We start from the raw sequence: 22,331 nt of genomic DNA on the forward strand, positions 1-22,331 counted from the left end.
AGTAGCACCACACAATCAACAAAAACACCCATGGGGCCTGAGGGGACTCACCCCTCTGCAGCCTGCAAATCAAAACCCCAGGGTTTGTCCTGGACAGCTAGCTGGTAGCTTCATCTGTGCCCACAAACAGGGCAAACACTTCGTCTCCCCAAAAAACACACACTCCAATGGACTACAGACATGTGGGGCTGAGCTGTGCACACTCATCTTACCAGCCAGAAGTGCCTCAAAAGAGCAGGAGAGGGTGTGCGGGATGATTGCCCGTGTCACCTACCAGGCTGTGCTGCCTGCTCCATGGGAGAGGGAGCAGCTCTGCAGCAGAGCTCTGCGGCGCTGCGGGAAGGCGAGCATCGCCTTTCCCACTGGCTATGACTCATTCCTTGGGATGTCTCTGACTAATAGGCAGAACCTTTTGTTGCCTAGTTTAACAGAGATCTATAGGAGCCTTCAACACACACTGAATGCCACTTATGAGACCGCAGTGGGACTCCCACAGTGGCCCTCTGTTTGACTACATTTGCTTCCATTTTAGCCACCTTATCAAAACCCACCCTGGGTGCTCCTCTCATGAGAACATCTCTCTCTGCTTTCTACCCCAAGCTTTTATCTCAGGTCTATGTCATACAGTTGCTTTATTTAGAGACTTGGAAGCACTGCCAGCTTTAGAAAGAGGTCCCAGTGGCCTATGTGGCTGAAGGCAAATAAAATTCCATTTATGTGGAAAATAATCATTAGCCTTGGCCATACTTGCAATATTACCCGTGTCATCCGAGAAAGACTTTTGTTTGGGCTGTGCAAATCATTGTCCATAGGAAGTCCTTCACAGAAGCACACTGGCGTCTTTTTAACACCCTGACAAGCTGTTCTCCTGGGAGGCACGGCACAAGGACACAGCATGAACATCTCACTAGTTATATTAGTAAATTAAAAGCACTTGGAGACAACTTGGTAGGGCTCCCAGGATACAGGCGCTGCCCTGTTTTACAGGATGCGGTCAAGTGTTCAATTGCACGAGCTGGGGCCACATGTGGAGCAATTTTTAAATGAATGTTGACAGTATGCAAAGACCTCTTGAATCCCTCTAACTGTAGGTCTCCTCCAATCCATTTGTGCAGTTTCTTTGGCCAACACATTCCAACATGGGTGCCTAAACAAGCAGGCTGACCCAGAGTGGTGCAAAACTGCCTTGACTCCCAGCACCATACCCTTCTCTCAATGTTCTCAAGTCTCTTAGACAAGACTGTCACAACCTGTGACAGCCCTGGGCATTGTGGCCCTCACTGCTGTGCTGCCTTAGGAGTTAAGCAGCACCCAAGAGACAGCAAAGCACTTAAGGGCATCCAGTGCCTGTTGCTGCCCTGTGGCAGTTGGTTTCTACACCTTGCAGGGAGGCATGATGGGTTCCTGCTGGTGGGGGGTGGTCTCTGATGGGCTGTAGTGCCCTGTTCAGCACCATGTTTCCCACTCCCTCCACAGAGACAGCTGTGGAAATGCTCATCAGAGGGGTGAGATGGGCTCCTGGTACTACAGTATGCAACTCCAAGATTTGCCCCCAGCTCATCCATTACTTTCTGCCAGCTGTTTCAACCCCTTTGCCAGAACACACTATTTGTTTTACAAACTGTCCCTAGGACAGGCTGCAGCTCTTGCTGCCATGCAGAGAGGAGAGGCAGGCAGCACAGGTTGAAAGCAGCTTGGAAGAGCAAGGCTCTAACTCAGAGGCAATAGAAAACACCACCCTCACACACCAAGCATGCTGAGGCTATCTGCCAGTGCAGAGCTGGAAGCATCGACAGACACACTGCCTTCAGCTGCCAGAGGACAGATGTTCTAATGATAATTGGCTGCATCACAATCTCAATCCACAGCACATTTCACCAGGTGTAGCAACTGGAAAAATCCACTACAGCATTAGAATAACAGTTAGGTACATGATGTTTCACAGAGAAAAGGGTTTAAGTCCTAAAGATATAAATTAGGGAGTTATTACTGACACAAAAGGCTAATGAAAGGGGCCACACTTGCTAGATTCATCTCTAAGAACAGGGTAAGAGACATTTGGTCTTTTACCTGGAACTGGAGAGGAATGTGAGTAAAATAAAGAGTGATGTTGGCATTTAGAGCATAACAGCATCAAGGTGAAACCAAAGGGGATTATTTTGTTTTAATGCACAAGGCTTGTACTGTCAAAAGAGCTTATTTTTATTTTCCATCAGAGTTTGTTGAAATTCTCCTGGATTATAAGATCCCCTTGAAAAATCAAAAGCTTTTTCTTGCTCTTCATACCCCAGGTGAGTGGTGTGACCACTCTTGGTCTCCACACTGTGCTGTATAATGTCAGATAACAGAGCTGGGGGAAGAGACATGAAGGGTAGGGACAAGGACCAGCTTTAATGTGGAGCATAGCCACTGTCAAGAGAATTTCCCTATTCCAGGAAGCACTGAAACAGCCAGATACCTTGCTTCATAGAATTAGACATGTGCCTTTTAATTCACATTGATAATGCCTGTGGACTGGAAGAACTGAGCTGAAGGATGTCAAAGAGACTAGTCCTTGCTTGACCTGTATGTGCCAAAGACAACCAGTATGTCTTTGTCCTATTTCACTGTCTCCAAGTGCCACTGAAATATCTCAAAACTCCTTTGGAAATTAGTTTTCCAAACTTGTGTTCTTCCTCCTGCTGCCCCATGTGCAGGTACTTTGTCTTCATGAGGGCTGAGGCAAGATTTTACAGAAACACCAAGCAGTAGTGTCCAAGGAATTGCATTGTGCACAGGAGTTTTGGATGAAGTCTTCTGCTGCCCTCCTGGGCCATGTGTCTCCTGGGGACAGCAGCCCCTGGGAGAGCCCAATGTGTGGGTTCACAAGGGTGTCTGGCTGCCAGACGATGCCACTCTTCTGGAGGAAGGCTCTGCCCCAGGCTGTTTGCTCAGTGAAAGGGTCACTGACAGATCTCATCATTTCACTGCAGTGCAACTCTGTTGACATCTCTTTACTCCAGGGGAAAATCTGCCTCATTGTCTTTCCTGACCCTCAGCACATATGACTTAGCCACGCACTAATTATCTCCTGTAGTGCCAGTGGAGGGATAAGCCATGGGGAATATGTTGTCTGCAAGCTCTGAGGGATAGGATTCACAAGGAGACCTTCAGCCTGGCCAAAAGAAGATCCCTCAAAATACCTTTCTGGCCAAGAGAAAAGAGTCCCCCAGAGGGCAGTTTGGAGGGATGAGTAAATCATCCTCTGTAGTGCCAATCTCAGACTACAATGGGAAACAGGGAGATGAGCCCTTGGCCAGGACCTACACAAAGATCCTGGCAAATTCTGGCCTCATCGGCTGTAATTTAGACATCTGAGTTAGACATCTAAATGCGAGCTTGGGCCCTGAGGCCTCCAGTGCAGTTAGAGGAGAAGAAACAGGCCCTCCATCTCAGCCAAGCAGGAACTTCTCATGACAGCAGTCATGTTCCCACCAGCAGTTTGGTCAAGTTTGAATCATTTTTCTCCTCTTACCTACTGCCAAGTGGAAATGGGACCATCTTCCCAGGTCATCTCCTCACAAAGCCACTCATGTCAGAGCGTGGGAGCAGAAGAGCAGTTGTCATGAGCTGCCTCCAAGACACCTACACTGAGGACTCTGCGTCCCCTGTGTTCAGCCACTTCTGTGTCTCTCAGGACAAGAATAGCTCTAGGATTACTACTGTTGTAGTATTTTATTAATCTTCTAAAAATAGGGTAGCTAACACATAAGTAATGAAGAAGTCAAGGAATTAGCTGATGAAGAGAATTTGGAGATTACACCATATGTGGCCCTGAAATTGTCAATGAAGAGCACTGCACATAGTAAACCCACCTGAGATCCTAGGAAAGGGAAATTCCCAAACATGACCCTTGCAAAGGACACACTGGATGCACTGCTGTGGTTACCCATTAACTCCACTCCCCTCTGTTTGCACAGAGTGCCAGTGGCAGGAAGCACAGCAGCACTGCAGGGAGCAGAAAGGCCAGCAATCACCTTAACGTGCACTGCTTACATCCTGCCAGAGCTTTAATTGGTGCCTACGTGCTGTCCTGGCACTCTGCACCACACTGCATTTGCCCTCAGAGAGCAGGTTAATGATTGGCAAGAAGATCCAGAATATCCAATTCTTCAGCTTACAATCCACAAGTGTTTTCCAGCAGCCATCAAACTGATGGCCCCACCAGGTTCTCAGGGAACACATTCATCTTCCCCAGCACTCAGTGGGATTTAAAACAGGCAGAAGGGATCACTGCAAGGCAAGGGCAGTGTGGGGATGGCCATGGCAAAATCCCTCTGTCTGGCAGGGCAGGAGCAGCCAGGAGCATCCTCTCCCTTGCACAGCCAGATGGAAGCCACCCGATCTCTTCCCTGCCTTTCAGCAGAGCACAACAGGGCAATACAGCTATGCTTGCAGTGCTTGACAAAAACAAGTGTCCTATGCTGGCTGCTGTGTGCTCCAGAGCATGATCTGGCCAGCTCAGTATTAGTTACAGAAACAACAAATGGGAAAGGAGGGGAAAATATCCTCAAGCAAAGCAATCAAACAAGAGAGGTAAGGACAGAAAGGTTTGGACTTTTCAGCTCGACCATCATCCCTTCTGCAGTGGGCAAAGGTCTCCTTCCTCCTCCCCCTACACCACCATCTGACCTGCTCCATGTTTGACCTGCCGGGATGGAGGGAGCTAATGTCCTTGCAGTGCTCACAATAGGATCAACCAACCCCTGATCCCCTCTGCCTGCTCTCTCCTACCCCTTTCCCCCGACATTAAAGTGCTGTTCTAACCTGAAAAGCAGATTTGCCCCTTCTCTGCTCAGCAGTGCTGTGGTCTCTCTTTGCCCAGGCTTGGGACAGGCTGATTTTAAGAGGAAGACTCGACCAGTCCTCACTCTGCAGAGCTGACACTGACACTGGTCTCAGAGTGAGAGCTGGAGTCACTTCTGGGTTGGGCAGTGTCAACAAGAGGGGAGAAGATCAATAAGTACACTCCAAAGAGCAGGGTCACTTGTGCAACCCCCTCCAGCCTCAAATGCAACCTGGGGCCACATTGCTGGACAGCCATGGATGTTTTGGCAATGGGAGGAGGTGTAGGGCAACAGAGGCAGTCACATGTGGCCACACCAGTTCCCAGAGCGGACTTTGTGGCCACTCTGTTAAGAGGCAAACCCCTGTGTGCTGCTGCTCTTTGTGCCAGGCCAGGCTGTGGCACCTGCCAGGGCATGACATCAATAAATGCGTAAAAGCTGAGTTTTGGGTTCAGGCCGAGGCTCAGACATGATGTCAGTGCAAGGTCCCTGGATTTCACGGCAATTGATCCATCCCATGCATGTTTCCTCCAGCCTCAACACCAGGATTTGAATTTAAGAAAATGTAGATCCTGCAGCAGTACTCTGAGGCCAGCAGGTTCTTTCCCTGCTTCCTCTGATCTCACACAGAAACAGGCTAACAGCTTCCCAAGAGCCAGGGACTTCCCAGCACCAAATGTGGAACAGACACGTTGCTGTCCCAAAGAGAGTATGACCTCACTATAGAGACAAGACCCCCAGTTGGTATGCACCCTCAGGGTGCTCAGGTCTCACTACCTCAGCAACCAAACCACGAGCTTGTGGTGGGGAGGGAAGAGAGTGTCAGTGCTGCTGAGGAGAAGGCACAAATGTCCTAGTTTGGAAGTGTATCATGTATTAGATGGAGGATGATATGCTGGGCAAATCAGAGGTAGGACCAAAACTTTAGGGATTGCCAGAATCCCTAAAAGGGATTCTGAGAAGAATGGAGAGAAAGGGGGAGAAAGGCCTGAGAGGACCTTTAAAGCAAAGCCAATTAGTTATAAAGAATCAAGGGAGGAGGAGAGGGAAGTGTCATACTAAAAGCAGCTGTCTAGGGGGTAGCCCTGGGCAGAGCCCAAGAATGGAGATGAGCAGACCCAGGCTGCAAATACTCAGACCAGGAAAGAGCATTTCTAGGAGCAGAGATCATGGAAAAGGGATGGCACCTTCACATGGGCAGGGAACTACCCCTCCAAAATCCCTGCAAAACATAGTTTTGGGTCATCTTTCTGAGTCTGGAATCTTTGGGATGCAGGTCATTCTTTTCTCCCCAAGTAATTTTTCTGCAGCTGATCTGTGTCACAGATCCTCACCAGTGTCTGATGCAAAAAGTACAAGGGGAACCCGGCAAATTCACGTCCCTGATGAACTGCCAGCAGCCTCAGCCCTCATCCCCTAAGGCGAAGCATTTTAACTTAAACTGGATGAATGGGATTTCAGCTTATGTCTCAATGAGGGCCTCAACCTAATCTGTGACATTTTGCAACCACAGTGGGCGAAGGTCTGTAGGGAGAGGGTTTTATGTTTTTTAAAGCAGCCAACATCATTGGAAAACCCACACAAAATTTCAGGCACATAAAGCTCCTTCCACCTCTAAGTTTGCACACAGCATCAACTGAAGCAGCCCAGCATCTGACCATAACTTGTTAGCAGTTATAATTCAGTCAAGTTTGATTAAATGCCCATTCCCTGACTCTCTCAGGAGCCTCAGCTTACAAAGTCTGTGGATTGTTCAAGCTCAAGACCCAACTGCTTCTCCTTTCAGTTCTCAAATTCCCTGGTTCAGTCCCAGGTGCATTGGCCAAGATGATGTCCATCATCTCCTCTAAAACAACAAACAGGCAAACAAAGGAGATGCTCTCCTTTGCACCCCCTCCAATAAAGTGCCTTCAGCAGCTAAAACCAATCCCAAATATCGGAGGCTTATAATGACATCGTGAGAGTTAGCAAGGCAGCAGCTCCCCTGGTGATTATAACAACACCGGTGCTTGAGAAGAGTCTTCGCTTCAAGGCATCTGGAATTGCTCTTGCAAGATCCATTGTCAAATGAGCCTTTTCCTTTGTTTAAAAATGTCAGCCCAAAGACCTCTGCCAGAGTGGTGGTATAGCCTGCTTGGGTTCACTCTGGCTCCCACAAGGCTTCAACAGTCCTCTTTGCCCCTCCTTGTCTCCAGGCTTAATTAGGAAATCATTTATCTTTATTGGCACTCTCTTTCCCCTGCTGCTTTGGCATTATTATTATTTTCTGCCTTCATTCCAGTGCAGTGAGCTGTACAGGGAAGACCACAGCCCCATTCATTGTGGGTGGGGAATAATCTACAATTGGGAGCCCTACAAGGAAGACCCCAGCAATGAATCTGCTCCAACTGGCATCGCCTGAGGGACTACTGTACAGAAACAGGAGAGGAGGGTATCCCTTGGCTCCACTTACAGACTAACAATAGGGATTCCTGGTGATACTGAAAGTAGGACACCACTCCCAAGGGATGTCATATGGTCAGCCTGTCCCAAACTGAACTGCCAACCCTCTCCAATCTAATGATATGCCTACTTCATCACCCGAGCAATCTCCCTTGGTAAAAGAGCACACAAAGAGAAGGGGCTGAAAGGACAGCTGGGGGACTACCAGGCTCCTAGACTCCAGCTGAAGATCTAGATGTGTCAGGCCGAGCCCTGAGCATGGCTTCAGATGGGGAATGTTCTCTACACCTCCGCAAACAGAAACTCCCTTGGCTTTCTCCGCAACTGGCATTTGACCATTTGCCAGGACAGTCAGAGTCAAAACCCAACCTGAACTTCTTGGGAGCCAGTGGCCTCAATCAGATCTCAGACACACAGCTGAACAGGGCATCGCTCTGGCAGCTCAGAGGGAGAGCCACTCACTATGCTCTACTTCCACTACCGCAGGCAATTTCTGGGTATTTTCTCTAGGTTCCCCATCAACTGTGTTTTATTTAAATTGAGATGGAGATAAAATTCCAGCCAATAAATTCTTCCACCTTAAAGAGAAGTTTCCCCTTTGTGCAAGGCAGGCTTGCCCCAGCCTGTCACTAATTAGAGATGGAACATGCAGTTCAGAAAGGATGATCAGAATTGTTCCCCTCCCTCTAGCAAATATCCATTGAAAAAAAACGAAAACCTGGACTCCTTTGCCTGATGGCACCAGCAGTTTTGCCAGTAAGTTTAAAAAAGTAGGAAGATGATTGATGGAAAATCTGTAGAGCTGACACGCAGTTAACTGCTCCTCTCCTCCTTACATCATATATGTCCTTATTTTCAAAGAGATCTCCTATTCTAGGGATCAGATGAAAACTCGATCACAAAAAAAAAAGGCTTCAGTCACGCTTTCTAGTTAGAGACCTCAAGGCTCTTTAAACACATGGGGAGGAAAGCCAGGAATGAGTCACAGAGGGCAACCATGTTCTGCTTGTCTCCCATCCTATCCCTCTGCATGCTAAGGATAGAAGAGTTGCAGACAGATTCCAGTGCAGAGTTGTGCTCAGCTCTGCCAGGGACTCTCAGAGCCAAGGAAAACACCGTGGACAACACCTCTACTTCCTGAGGGCTCCTTTTGCCTGGCTCCAGCAGAGAACTCTATTAGGTCTTTGGGTTACACTTATAAAGAAAGGATCTTGTGCACCTGGCCAGGTCCTGCATAGTCTGAGAAGCTTTTTGCCTGGTGCACTTTCTCTATGAATGCCTCTCCCTAGTGCTCCATTCCTGGCCCTCTGGAACCCCCACTCTGAACTGAAAGGAAGAGCAGAGGATTATCTGGACACCAGCATTATCTCTAAGTGGAGCCAGATGTATAAACCCCATTATTCTTGAATTAATCATCATAGAGTAAGATTTCCTTTCAGAGCTTTACAGTTTAGGATGTTTATCCTTCCCTGGAGTCCCCTCCTAACATGCTGGAAGTAATGATGTACACCCATATCCCATGTCCCTCCACTACACTTGGCCCCACCAGATACTTAACAGAGATGTCAAAGCCACAAGGGCTCCCTTGACCCTCAGTTCCAACACCAGACAGGGAACCTCTCCAATTACTGGCATGTTTTAATGGCAGCAGGGAGCAGAAGCTGGGATGGGAAGTGATTCTAGGGACACGTTGTGCTCACACCTTTGCTGCTGAAGGGGCCTCAGACACCAGAGGAGGCTTAGCTTTCTTTAAAATGTTTATCCTTGGGTTTATTTTGCCAGCAGGAAGCCCTTCCAACATGCACACATCTTTGGCCTGTCACCGGCAGGCTGAGAGCCAACATATTGCCATGGAAACTGGTAAATGCAAAATTATAACTTGACAGCAGCATCCTGAGCAAAGAGGATCAACCTTCTTCCATATGTTTCTGCCCCTGGCCCAGGCAGTGTGTGTTCCTCCTGCACTGCTGTGGGTGGGATGCACTCCTGTCACAGCTTTGTGCAGGCCATGGGGTACCAGGAGGCAAGGAAGGACTGTGATATCTGGGAGCATAGCAGGGAAGTGTTGTGACAGGATCACTCCCTGGAGAGTTTTGCTGGGTGTCTGGCTTGGGTGATTGCTCTCTAGCTCTGAGGGAAACAGATCCCCAACACCCCTGCCTGCCTGCAGGGATGCAGTGCCCACATGGGAAGGGCAGGCAGGCTTCCCACACCCAGCTACAGTGGGTGGTGCAGACATCTCTCCAGGGCATCCCAGCTCTAGTACCCATTGATAAACAACCAAGGCCATGAGACTGACAAGGGCCACAAAGCACTAAGGGCAGCAGAGGAAAGAGGCAGACACAGCTCTGCCCTATCTCTGCTACCTGCAAGCCCAGACAGTCCTCCCTCAGTGGATGGCACCCAGTTATCCTGGATCTGCTGGTGTTTCCAGCCTAAGCATTCCACTGACCACCTCAATGTCTCATCCCAAAACAGCCACAGATCCTAAAGTTATTGTGAAGGAGATCAACCATCTTGGGTGTGACTCTGAAATCAAACTCAACAGGACTGAAAGTAAATTAGAGCACTTGACTAATTTTTCTAACTGATTTTTCAGTGGTTTCTAATTTTAAAAACTGATACTCTATCAAGTCCATGATGAGCTATTTTTCACACACTCAGATAAAATGTTTGTTAGCAAAGAATTAGTTTCAAGTTTTCCAAAGGGTCAGGCACTTACAGGATGGCTGTTGCTGGCTAGGTCAGGAGCGAGGAATGTAAGCATAGTCAGTGATTATGGAATAATTTTAAGATACATCATATATAAATATTTGACCTTGAAAAAATATCAACATGGATCCATTTAAATCAATTCCCAGTGACAACCTCTTAGCTTCGTCACTGGACCCTCTTTTTCCAGGTGTTTTAGCACTGCCTGAATGAGGTGGTCCTGAGGACAACACTCACTGAGAGCAGTTTCCCAAGAGCTTTGCTGTGTGGGGAGTTCGGGGCAGCCACGATGGAGCTTGCCCTGGATGCAGCAATGCAAAGATTTGCATGAGTCAAGGTCTCCACGGGTAACTGTGGTCCCTAATCAGAGAGTATCATGATATACTCTCGCATCTCAGCCCTGTTTGGTCTCAAGAAGAGAAGACTGAGAGAGGATCTCATCAATACATACAAATATCTCACAGGCAGATATCTAGAGAATGATGCCAGACTCGTTTCAGTGGTGCTCAGTGACAGGACAAGGAGTAACGGCCATAAGCTAAAACAAAAGAAGTTCCTTCTCAACATGACAAGATCTTCTTTACTTTGAGGGTGGCAGAGCAGTAGAACAGGCTGCCCATGCAGGGTGTGAAGTCTCTCTCTCTAGAGACATTCAACCCCCACCTAGATGCATTCCTGTGTCACCTGCTCTAGGTGAGCCTACCTTGGCAGGGGGATTGGACTAGATGATCTCCAGAGGTCCCTTCCAACCCTAACAATTCTGTCATTCTGTGATCCTTACAGTGGCCTTAGATACTTCTGTGTCAACCTAAATTCAGGAGAGGACAAAGCAATTCCTCCCACAGGCCCGCTGATGGGGCAACTGCTTAGTTTAGACAGCTTCTGTATCCAAACCCCTAATCACAGAGCAGGAGTCACCCCAGATAACCTGAGCTGCCTACAACCAGCCCACAGCTACCAGGGAAAGCCTTGTCTCCCTAGGTTGCTGAATATGTGTCTCAGGTATCCAATGCCACTCTGACCCAAGGAGAGCCACATCTACAAATCCAGAACCTATCCTGTGCACACCCTGCTCCTCTCTTCGCTATTCTCTGTGGACATTGGGAATCTTGCTCACTCCCAGGCACGGTGAATGGGCTGAGCACGAGGCTGCAGCTCTGAGGAAGCCTCTGAGTGCTGCTCAGCAGTGACTTGGGGAGCACAGCAGCACCTCCAGCCAGTCAGTCCCCAGCCCCAGACACTCAGTGAGCAGATGCAGAGCAGCCCCACATCATACTTACTTCCCATTCCCATACTTGATCCGGATGTCTTTGCTCTTCTTCAGCTCTTTGCCATCTTTAAACCATTTGTAGGATGGCTGAGGGTTTCCAGCAGTCGCCTCACATTTCAGGGAAATCTTCTCACCGACGTGAACATTTGGGCTTTTCAGTTTCTTCAGTTTCGGAGGAACAGCTACAAAAAGAGAAACGAGACACGGTGAGACCTGCTCCTTTCAAAGGCTGTGCACACACAGTGGGAGCACACTGAGCCCCCTGCCCTGGGCACAGCATTTGCTGCCCTCACTGCCGTGTGATGGTGCAGAGGGGCTGTGTGCCAGCTCGGCTGCCCAGGGGAAACCAGCACACAGGCAGGGAAGGAGCATGGAGCCAGGAATGTCTATGAGGGGAACAGGAGGAAGCCCTGGGTCTGGAGGCTCCACATGACCAGACTTGATGGCTCCATGCAGGCAGGACCCCCATGTCTCCTGCCAGTGCAGGGGTTTGCTCGGCTCTCCAGGCTCACCCACCACACAGGAGCTCAAACTCTTGGGAGGCTGTTTCCCTGCACCTTGCCATTGCTGCAGCTGATTATTGACACCTACATGACCTCTGTGGCTGCTAATCTCAGAGCCCCACCAAACCCAGACGGAGTGTTTTGCTACAGAAGGAGGAGAGACAGGTTACTGGAGTGGTCCCCTGTCCCCCAGCAATGCTCCATGCTCACTGTGAAGACAAAAGGTCATTCTGCACAACAGCAGCAGCAGGGCAACAGCCACTGAGAGGCTGCAATAAAAACCTGCATGTCTAAAGGAAGAGGGGAGAGACAGCCATTCTTCATGCTGCAAGTAGAAAAGTGAAAGGATATAGGTATTTAAAATGGTCTTAGGCCAGCAGTATCAGGCTGGCCAGCAGCCTTCCCAGGCTGGAGCCTGGCTCTGGATGTGGGTGTTTCAGAGAGGTGATTTTTACAATGCACCTGGAACATCAGACAGAGAGGGAGACACTTCTTATCAATCTCTGCCAGGCTTTATATTAAACCTGACAAGAAAGGATTAGCAGGCTTGTAATTTTTCTTTCAACTGACAGCTCTGCACTCTTCCAGCTCCCTTTTTCATTCTGAGTGTTAACCTTAAAAAAGAAATCAGCAACTTGCTGGTTTTGCCGTAACAATATTGGTACTAATGGTTTCCCTTGGCTAAGATGTGTAACAGATAGAGCATTTCCTCTGTCTAATATGCACAAACCAACTTCTAATTGCCTCATGCATTCTGATCTTGTGATATGGAAGAGCAGTCAAAGGTGGAGGAACTGGATGGGTTTCATTAGAGCAATTGCTATTTTACAGACATTTATATGTCTCCTGTTGTTCTGCACGCCACGCTAAGGTATGGTAGGTTGGTATTATTTAAAGACTGCTTTCACCAAAAGGGATCTTATACAAAATAAGAAGCATAGAGATCATCAGGCATATGCTCCTGTGATAGGAAGTTCTGAGGACTCTCATATTCCTCATGGGAATGAGAAGTTAAATTGTCCTTAGTAGAAAAGACACAAACACAGACAGAAATGGAACAGTTCAGGGTAACAAGGAATTACCCAAGCAAAGCTCACAGTGACTGAAAGGCATTCCCAGAACCATGGGTGGGTAACATGGCAGGTCTGGTCCCAGGCACATCAGACCTTCCACTGCCCCTGAGCTATGCAGCCCCACAAGTGCCACAGCACAGAAGCAAACTGAAGATGCAGGAAGCACATTTAGCACACCAAGGGAAAAACAGGAAAAGCCACCAAATATTCTTCCCTACTGTTTTTTTTTTTTTAATGCCCAAGCTCTCTGTAGGCTCCCTAGAAACCTGTGTTACAGGCAGCAGGATGGGGAGAGCTGCATGTGTGCTTGATAGGACAAGGGACAATGACTTTAAGCTGCAGGAGGGCAGATTTAGATTAGATATTAAGAAGAAATTCTTCCCTGTGAGGGTGCTGAGGCACTGGCACAGGTTGCCCAGAGAAACTGTGGATGTCCCATCCCTGGAAGTGTTCACGGCCAGGTTGGACAGGGCTTGTAGCAACCTGGGCAAGTGGAAACTGTCCTAATCCATGCCAGGGGGTTGGAACAAGATGAGCTTTAAGGTCAATCCAAACCATTCCATGATTCTAATGGGACAGGGACAGTGCAAAAAACCCTTGGACAGCTGCAGGCAATCGCTGCAAGCTGCACACTGACATCTTGCGCTGCTTCCCAGGTCACTGTGCTTTGGCACAGACAGAGAGACTTCTGACCAAAAATTATCTCAACTTTCTCCAAATTTCAGGAGTTCTGTGAAAATCCAAAATGTCCTGGGTTTTGTGAAGCCCATATCCCTGATCCCTGCCTGGAAATGGGTTGCCCAGAAGAGCAGGAAAGCAGAGGAGAAGAGAGCTTGTCTCTTCTCCGAACACTGCATGGAGAGCCAGGAAGGTAAACAGGACCTTGCTTTTATAGGGGTCATTTTGGGGAATAGAGAAATAGTCTGTCAAATATTTATTCTGTCTGAATGTGTGTGCCAGTTGGCTCCTATTGTAGCCTGAGGTCACCCTGTACCATGCCAACAGTATACATACACCTTAAATACTGGGAAGGTCCTGACCTTGGCATTGGTGCATCTGCTTCATGTTATTTCCAGCCTTGTGGTCTGCAGAATTATGAAGTAGACAGGATGGCCTGGGAGAAAGGTGTGTCAGCCCTGCCCCTCTCCCTCAAAATGCTGGCAAGATCAGGGCAAGGCCCAGAAACCTGGAGACTCTGGAAGGAGAGGGCCAAGGACACCAAGCAGGAAACCTTTCAAGATCTCTATTCTCTTGTTCCTCCCCACTAAGGTGAATCACATCTCACCCAAACCTCTGCACCTCTTACACCTTGTGCTCCTGGCCACCAGTGATAAATTCTATGACATTCCTAGACAAGTCCAAAGAGACACATGCCAGGCACAGGAGTGATGGAGCTGACAATTACACACCACACAGCACCCCTGCAGCAGAGAGTCCTGCATAGAAAAAGGGAGAACATCTTTCCTCCCCAGTCTGCCATGTCTTTGGTGTCTCACTATAGGAGGGAAAGGGAGAGTGCACTCAGCTCCAAGCCACACTTCATGGACTTCATGGACTGTAACTCACCAGTTGAATCAGACAGAGCAGTGAAAAGGAAATATAATCCAGAAATATTACGGGTTGTGTCTGGGCAAAGTGCTGTGCACAAAGGAGCAGAGCTGTGCTCCCTGACACCCAGCACATCTGTGCCCTTGCTGCTGCACTGCAGCATGGCTTGTGTTTGGACAGCAGTGTGGGAAGGGCAGGCAGAGCCCCAAGCCTGGGACACAGCATCCAGAGCCATTCCCTGGTCAAAAGTGAAGCCTGGCTTTAGTCTCCTGGAAGGGCTGCCCTTGGCAGCAGTCTTTACCTATGACTCAGGTAAATTACAACCACTTTGTAATTCCTGCATCTTTCAGAAAAACACAAAAATCCTCATTTAGAGCCATTAACTGCTGATGCCTCTGCTTTCTGCCAGCCAAAGACTTTCCCCTGGTTTTTGCTCGTATTGTTTAAACTGCAGCCCTTATTCCTAGTGTAAATTTCTCTAACTTTGGCTTCCAGCCAAGAGATCTCTGCCTTTCTCTGGTAAATTTGAATCCCATCTAGCAACCAGAAACCCCTTCCCTTTTTAGGTACTTGTAAACTATGACTGAATCACCTTTCAACCTTCTTCAGCAGTAAACTAAAGTAGCTCCAGAGACCAAAGCAGCACAGAGTGCTAATACTGGAGTATGTCAAAGTTTTACATTTTGGTTCATTTTCAGGTTTTTACCCATTTCCCATCTCTGCCCTGTGCAAATCACAGACTTGCAGCTCAGAAAGTCATGAGTTTGGTTCAAACAGATCAGAGGATTTTAAGTGCCCCCTTTCTTTAGTGCTCTGAACATTTTGGGTCATATTAATCTCCTCTTTGTTAGGTACTTTTTCAAATGCACTGGGAAAACAAAGTCACTAGCTTCATACACATCAAAATAACATGCTATTCTGGGCAAAGAGCCTCAGATGTATACCAAGAGGGGTCCAGATCAACTTCACCCATATTTCCACCAATTCCTGGCTTCCCAGAGTCCTCTGTACAGGTTACTGCTGCTCAGATGGGACCACTACAGCTTCTGTCAGAGCCAAAATGCTGACCCAGGGTCACCCATGTCACCCCATCACCCTGGCACAGCCTGAGCTGCTGTTTCAGCTCTTCATCATCTGGATCTTATGGAACTGCTCTGCCAGCTGTGGTCTCCTCCACAGCTGGACTGGCAACACCCATCACTCAGACACCACTGCCACTGGGTTCACCAAAATGAGGAGGAGGGTTTTGGCTGTGCTTGTCAGACTGAAGCCACAGCTTAGGATCTGTATCTCTGCTCACCTTCCAGTCCTGTCAACCCCTCATCTTTCCAAATTCGAGTCTCCTCTCCATGGGGGTGAAGAACTACCAGCCTCACAGCATCTGAGGTGTTGGACAGAAGAGGCAGCTGCATTCTAGGCAATTTTTCTAGCAGACAACCATGTTGAGGGTATGCTGTGCTGCAGAAAGGAAGGTTTCATCCTGGTAGAGCAGAAGGTTTTTTGCTCACACCAAGGTAAGATGAAATCCAAGCAACCATTAGATCCCAGCCTACACCAGCTGTGTAAGCCATAAGAATTAACCCTAAAACATGTCAGAGCCAGGATCAAAAAATGCACACAGTCTCCTAATTGTTGCTCTTTTGAGAGCCATGTTTGACTAAGAGACCTTTTCAGGAGAGGTTTGCCCTCTGATAGCAGTCCTGGCATCTGCTGCCATGTCACCACCTTGTCAGGGCGAGGAGAGGGTTACAAAAGTCTAAAACCCTGAGATCCAAATTACACCATATGAGTTCCTTGAACATCCACCTTAAGAGGACTTATATGTATACACTGCACTAATTAATTAACTTCTGATTACATTTGATACAACACTGAAGTACCTTGATGATAACAACACCTCTTTTACTTCTGGTACCTGCAGTTTGCTTGCAAGCACCTCAGAGCCTCCACTCAAAACATCATTAATCACACACGGGCACAGTGCCCAAACACAGTCCAACAATGGAGCGGTGACAAAACCACATCCCACCCACAGAGCATCCTACATAAACAACCCCTCGGCAGCACAAAGCAGGAGCAGCCACCCTGGGAAAGGTGCTCAGTGAAGTCTGTAACAGCCAGCAATGCCAGCCACAGATACTGCTTCCTGAGCTGTGAACAATCTGCAGACACATCTGGGATCTCCGGACAACTGACATCACAGGGATATTTGATTACCTTCCTGGCCTCCCCTAAAGGATGCAGTGCTCCCCAACACTGCCTGGCATACAGTGGGTGTCGAAGTGTTTAGGTAAGTGAATGTGGAGAACTGGGAGGACAGGATCCTTCTGTGTCTCTCAAAGCAGCTGATGAGGAAGGCAATTTAGCTTGAACTCCCTTGGCCATGGGAAAGGGAGGCTGAAAAATGCTTTCTCACAGGAATGGGGAAGCTGCAAGGAGAGTTAAGACCTACAAACTTACAGGTGATGCCTTGACATGCCTACATCAGAGTGATGGCTTTCTGCACACTCCCCCCACCCAACTGCAATCCTCAGGTGAGGACACCTGTCCTCTGCCACTTTACACACTCTGTGTTTGTCCTCCTGTTTTCTGGGTTTTTGTAGAGAGGGTAAAAAGGCAATCTCTACTCTGCACCTAGGCAGGCTGTGGTGTCTGTGGCTGGGACTCTGAACAGAGTTCAGTTCCTTGGTGGCAAGGTCAGGAGAACTCCCCTGAGTCTGTGACCCTCCAATGCTCCTGGAGGTGACAAAGCTGGATTTAAGTGAAGCTGTCAAATGACCCTGGATTTATTTCACAAATGGACACAATGTCCACAGATCACACACAGTCCAGAAGCTTGATGGCACATCACCCATACCAGCCTCTGCTGCAATCCACCAGTGGGTAACGACAGGCTCCAAACCCAGAATATAAAACATAATGTATCTGTAACATGCTTTATGCTTTAGGCAACTTAGGTTTCAGTTTATGCAAAAAGGATGGTCAGAAGTGCTCAGGGCCATCTTTGCAGAGCTCACTCAGATCTCAGTGTCCTGGGCAGGAACACATGGCAGATAAACAACAATGTCAAGTTTCCATTTCCAAGGGACAGTGTTTTGCTGCAGCCACTATTAGGATTTGAATCAACAAAGAGACATGTTTCTCCTACTAGATCTGTGATCACAGGATCATGGAACCATAGGACAGTTCAGGTTGGAAGGGACCTTAAATCTCAACTCAGTCCAACACCCTGCCATAGGCAGGGAGATGTGCCAGTGCCTCACCACCCCACCCCAATGGGCGGGGATGCCACTCACTAGACCAGGCTATCCAGCCTGGCCTTGAACACTTCCAGGGATGGAGCAGCCAGAGTTTCTCTGGATGTGCCAGTGCCTCACCACCCTCAGGTGGCAGGGACAGTAGGAGCCAGCAGGAGACAACGTGGCTCACTTTGGGGATTTACACCTCATTTCTACTATCCATGGGTCTACCTGTGCAGTAACTACAAAGAACAGGCTCTTCAAGGCTATCCAGCCTGGCCTTGAACACTTCCAGGGATGGAGCAGCCAGAGTTTCTCTGGATGTGCCAGTGCCTCACCACCCTCAGGTGGCAGGGACAGTAGGAGCCAGCAGGAGACAACGTGGCTCACTTTGGGGATTTACACCTCATTTCTACTATCCATGGGTCTACCTGTGCAGTAACTACAAAGAACAGGCTCTTCAAGGACACAAGAGACACTCTCCAAGGACACTCCATATCTGGCATGCACCTTGCTGTTTTGCCCTTCCCATAGAGGTGTGCCAGCAGCAGTCAGAGCCTCATCTCTGTGCTCCTGGGAGAGGTCCCACTTTGGCAGCTGCAGACACAGATATGACAATGCAGGAGCCACTCCTCCAGATCCTAGAAGGTCTGCCGAGGACATCCACCCAGCTGACACAGAGAACAGACCCAGACGTTTCCCATGTGGAGAGGACCCAGATGACTGGAAGTGTGAAGATGCTGAAAGACTGAGATCAGCAGACTTGGGGTTGGAATGGAGCATGAAAACCTTGCTGGAGCCAAAACAGCTGCATTATTCGTCCCTGCATGTCCCATAGCTCCCCTAACATGCAAGATTTTTCCCCTTAACTAGGTTCCTGTAGTCTTCTGTCTCAGTGACTACATCAATCCACGGCATTTAAATCCACAATGATTTAGAACTGTGAGTTGCAACAAGCAGCATTGCCATGACCATTCCCATCACCAAATAAAACTGACTGGAAAGTTACAAGCAGGTTTGTCGATTTAGGTTTGCTCTCTATAGGATCCCTCTGGCAGCTCAAACCACAGGATCTTAGAGGTCTCTTCAAACCTTAATGTTTCTATGAAAAGGTGCCACAAAGCCAGAAAATTCAACCTCCTCTTACAAATCCTGGGTCCACTTATATCTAAGAGCAACTGATAAATTCCTCCTCCTCTATCTCTTTCCCACACTTCAAAATTTATTCTTCTTTCAAGTGAAAGTTTTGAAATTTGTGTATAATTTGGTCCAGAGCCCAAGGCTGAAATCTCAGCTGCATTAAAATCAATGAGCATCTGGCCACTGGGCAAGGATGTCTTCCCAATACTGAGGCAGCTCACCCAAAATGTTAAGACATTAGGTAATGCTTTTATCACAGACTGGGCAGCCCTGCTGGCAGTGCCCATGCATGTGCCTTGCAAATGCTTACCTGAACAGCACAAGAGCTACAAGTGATTCACATACAAATATCCAATATTAAAATCCAGGGCTAAAGTGCTTGGATTTGCCAAACCTAGTACTCTATGAACACTAGCTGGTTTGCAAACAATGTAATTGGAGTAGAATTGCTATTGTGTTTGTTTGTTTTGAATATTTTTGGCCAGGAAGTTGTCCTGGAGGTATAGTTGAGCATAAGTGGTCTGGTGGAAAAATGTCATTCATTCTGTTCCTATTAAGACCAAAAACAATAGCCACACAAAGACAGCAGCGACAATTTCTGCTCTTCATGCCTCTAACAATGTGTTTTCAACCCTAAAGGCAACATCTTGTTTGTACCCAATTGATTCTGGGATCATATTTTATACAATCAAATATATCTTTGAACAAAGATATGTTTTATGAACTGCTCAATTTCCAGATGACCTTGGAAACAGCAATTCATAAAATATAGTTTTATCTCTATCTTCACAATCAGCTAGAAAAATTGCCCACCCATCCTCTGTGGACTGCCAGTCCAGACCCAGCCAACAAACAAATTACCCAGAGCATTAAAACTTTAAAATACATTAATCCTTTGTTTCAGACACTGAACACTTAAGCACAAATTACTTGCCCTAGTACCCTGGTAAAGACTTGGGTGGCATCCATCATCTTTCAATCACCAAAGGAAAGTGATTGAAAACCTCACCCCAGGAGACAAAACAATCTAAGTGAGCAAAAAAAAACTTGTTTCATTAAATGCTTATTATGAAATCTGTACATGAAACCATATATAGACCCTTACGTCATGGCAAAGGGTTTCAGGTTACAGGGGAGAATTCGCAGATGTAAATAGCCATTAGTGGAATATCATTTGTTCTAGAACGGGATGAAAAAAACCCTATGTGGTGGCTTATGAATCACAGGAGTGTTGCTTTAAAACATAGGGGAGAAAAGCTCAATTAAAGGGGAGCTGAAATTCTTTTAACAGAAACTGCCTGCACCAACTGGGCTCTCCCAAGGGTGGTAGGACAGCAGACAGACCATCATGGACTGGTGGGAGCATTGCAAGAAGAAATTCTTCGTCATGAGGGAGGTGAAGCACTGACACAGGTTACCCAGAGAAGCTGTGGCTGCTCCATCCCTGGAAGTATTTGAGTCCAGGTTGGATGTGGCTTGGAGCAATCTGGGCTAGTGGAAGGTGTCCCTGCCCATGCAAGGGGGTTGGAACTAGATGGTCTTTAAGGTCACTCCCAACCCAAACCAGCCTATGGTTCTATGATGATTCTATGACTCAGGTAAACCTGCAAAAACAAGACCCACTGCAATGCGTGGGTACAGCACAACCCCAAACACACTCACCAAGTCCTTCAGGTAAGTCAGCACGGGGACCACTGCAAACAGGTAAATGCAACTAAGTCTCTGAGGGAGGTGCCAGGTTTGCCAAGCAAACCTTTCCCTCTCTGCCTACTCATGTCTTGTGTGCATCACAGTCAGGTGTAAAGGTGAAGGACCAGGGATCCACTCTCAGCTTCAAACAGCCAAGCACTTCTGGAGATCTCTTTCCTCCTCTCTCAATATAGTACATTTAAATAGAATGAGGACCCCAGAGGGGATGAGTTACTGAGGTGTGAAGTCTGAGGTCAGGAAGAGCATAACCACAGATCTGCAACACCACACTGGGGAGGGACTGGTCATCCCAGCACAGACCAGCACAGTCCCAGCACAACATCCACCTCCTTCCCTGCCCCAGCAGAATTAACAGCGAGAGTCAGCTTAACAAGTGTTTTTAAACTTGCTTAACATCAGCAAGTAGAGAGAAATTAGAAAAGCTTGGGATCAGTTACGGGATGTTAATTCAGGGCAGGCAGAGGTCAGGTGAAGGTCAGATGTGGCAGCCCAGCTGGCAAAATTTCTTTGACATTTCTACCTCCCAGGAAGTCCTGGGCCAGAGGACATCCTGGGGTTTCACACACAGCCAGGTGAAACACCACACAAAGCAGGGATTCACAGGAAAATAAAGCACTGTAATGTCTGGACAAACAAATTCAATTAGCATCTCTAGCACTGAGGTGGGGGATGTTTAATTTTTAACCTATAAACCAATATTCCCTAGCATTCCGTGACAAAAGCCAACCACTTGCAGTCTTAATTACAATGGTTTTTTTCCATGCCTCTGCTTACTTTGAAAGTTCACCATTGTCTCTGGTGAGAAACAAATCCACCAGAGGGTATTTCCAAAACAGAAAACCGTGTTTTTATCGGGATCTCCCCACAAGAGACCCCAGGGCTTGCATTAGAGCCCTGCTTGTTCTCTGTAATGTTATATTAGAAAGATTAAAAGTTTTGCTGCTAGTTGAAGAAAGGCTTTAAAGCACTGCTACCAGAAGTGACCGCAGGTCTGTTTTTCATCCAAACACAGGAAAGAAACTAAAGATCATCCCTGAGACAACTTTTCCACGGCAACCAGATACATACAAGCCCAAACCCCACCAAGTGTGGATGGAATTACCACCCTGCACTATAATACTGTCCCAAGGCCCAGGATGCCCCGGGTCTGTGCCGCTGCTGGAGCGATGGGCGCGACGTCTGCTCCCTTCCCACGCACTGACCTCTCCACGGAGACCAGCAGGACCCTCTGCAGAAGAGAACACGATCTGCAGAGAAGCCCTGGCCGAGCCCAGGGAGCACCCCAGCCCTGCAGTGAAGGGCCACCCTCCTCTATGGGCTGTAGGGAAGCAGCTAGCTGTAAATTCCGTTTGGGACTCTGGGCACTGCCCAGTGGAGACACTAACACAGCGTGTCTCCTGCCTTGTCCAGAGTGCGGCTTCCCAGCATTGTTCTGACTAGCTCTGGACCCCCACTGGAGCACAGTGATGGGTGGCTTCCACTGAAATGTCCCCCAACCAGGCTGATTTACAGCTGCCAGGAGTCTCAAGGATGTCAGCTCTTCCTGATTAATTTTTTTATCCTTATTTTCCCTTGTTTTATATTTGAATATTGCTTATTGCGATATTCTTCAGAACTATTCTCTGGAAAGCCATCCTGGCTAATTTTTGGCTTGTAAATTGCTCATGAGCAGTTTGTGGCTTGTGTTTAAAAAAAAAGAAATCAAGCAACTCCGGCTCATTTTGGTTGGATAAAGAGATTTTGTGGCCTCCATCAATTCTAGCCCCTGACAGCAGTGACAGAGCTCTTATTATCACAAACATACAGTTGCAATTTTAAAATTTGCTTCCTGTGACTCTTCGTTAAAATTTAATCAACAGTTTCTGCTT

At 47.8% G+C, this 22,331-nt stretch overlaps 1 protein-coding gene across 1 annotated transcript in view; it reads right to left on the reverse strand.

Annotated features, from left to right (window-relative positions):
- Positions 1 to 22,331, reverse strand: part of NRG2 (neuregulin 2) — an 84,661-nt gene that overhangs the window by 46,325 nt on the left and 16,005 nt on the right. Inside the window, exon 2 of the mRNA XM_009081857.1 lies at positions 11,261 to 11,432. Coding sequence (XP_009080105.1) covers positions 11,261 to 11,432 — 172 coding nt within the window. The remainder of the gene's footprint in view (positions 1 to 11,260; positions 11,433 to 22,331) is intronic.

This window comes from Acanthisitta chloris, unplaced genomic scaffold (genome assembly GCF_000695815.1).
Source record: "Acanthisitta chloris isolate BGI_N310 unplaced genomic scaffold, ASM69581v1 scaffold1079, whole genome shotgun sequence".
Classification (NCBI taxonomy): domain Eukaryota; kingdom Metazoa; phylum Chordata; class Aves; order Passeriformes; family Acanthisittidae; genus Acanthisitta; species Acanthisitta chloris.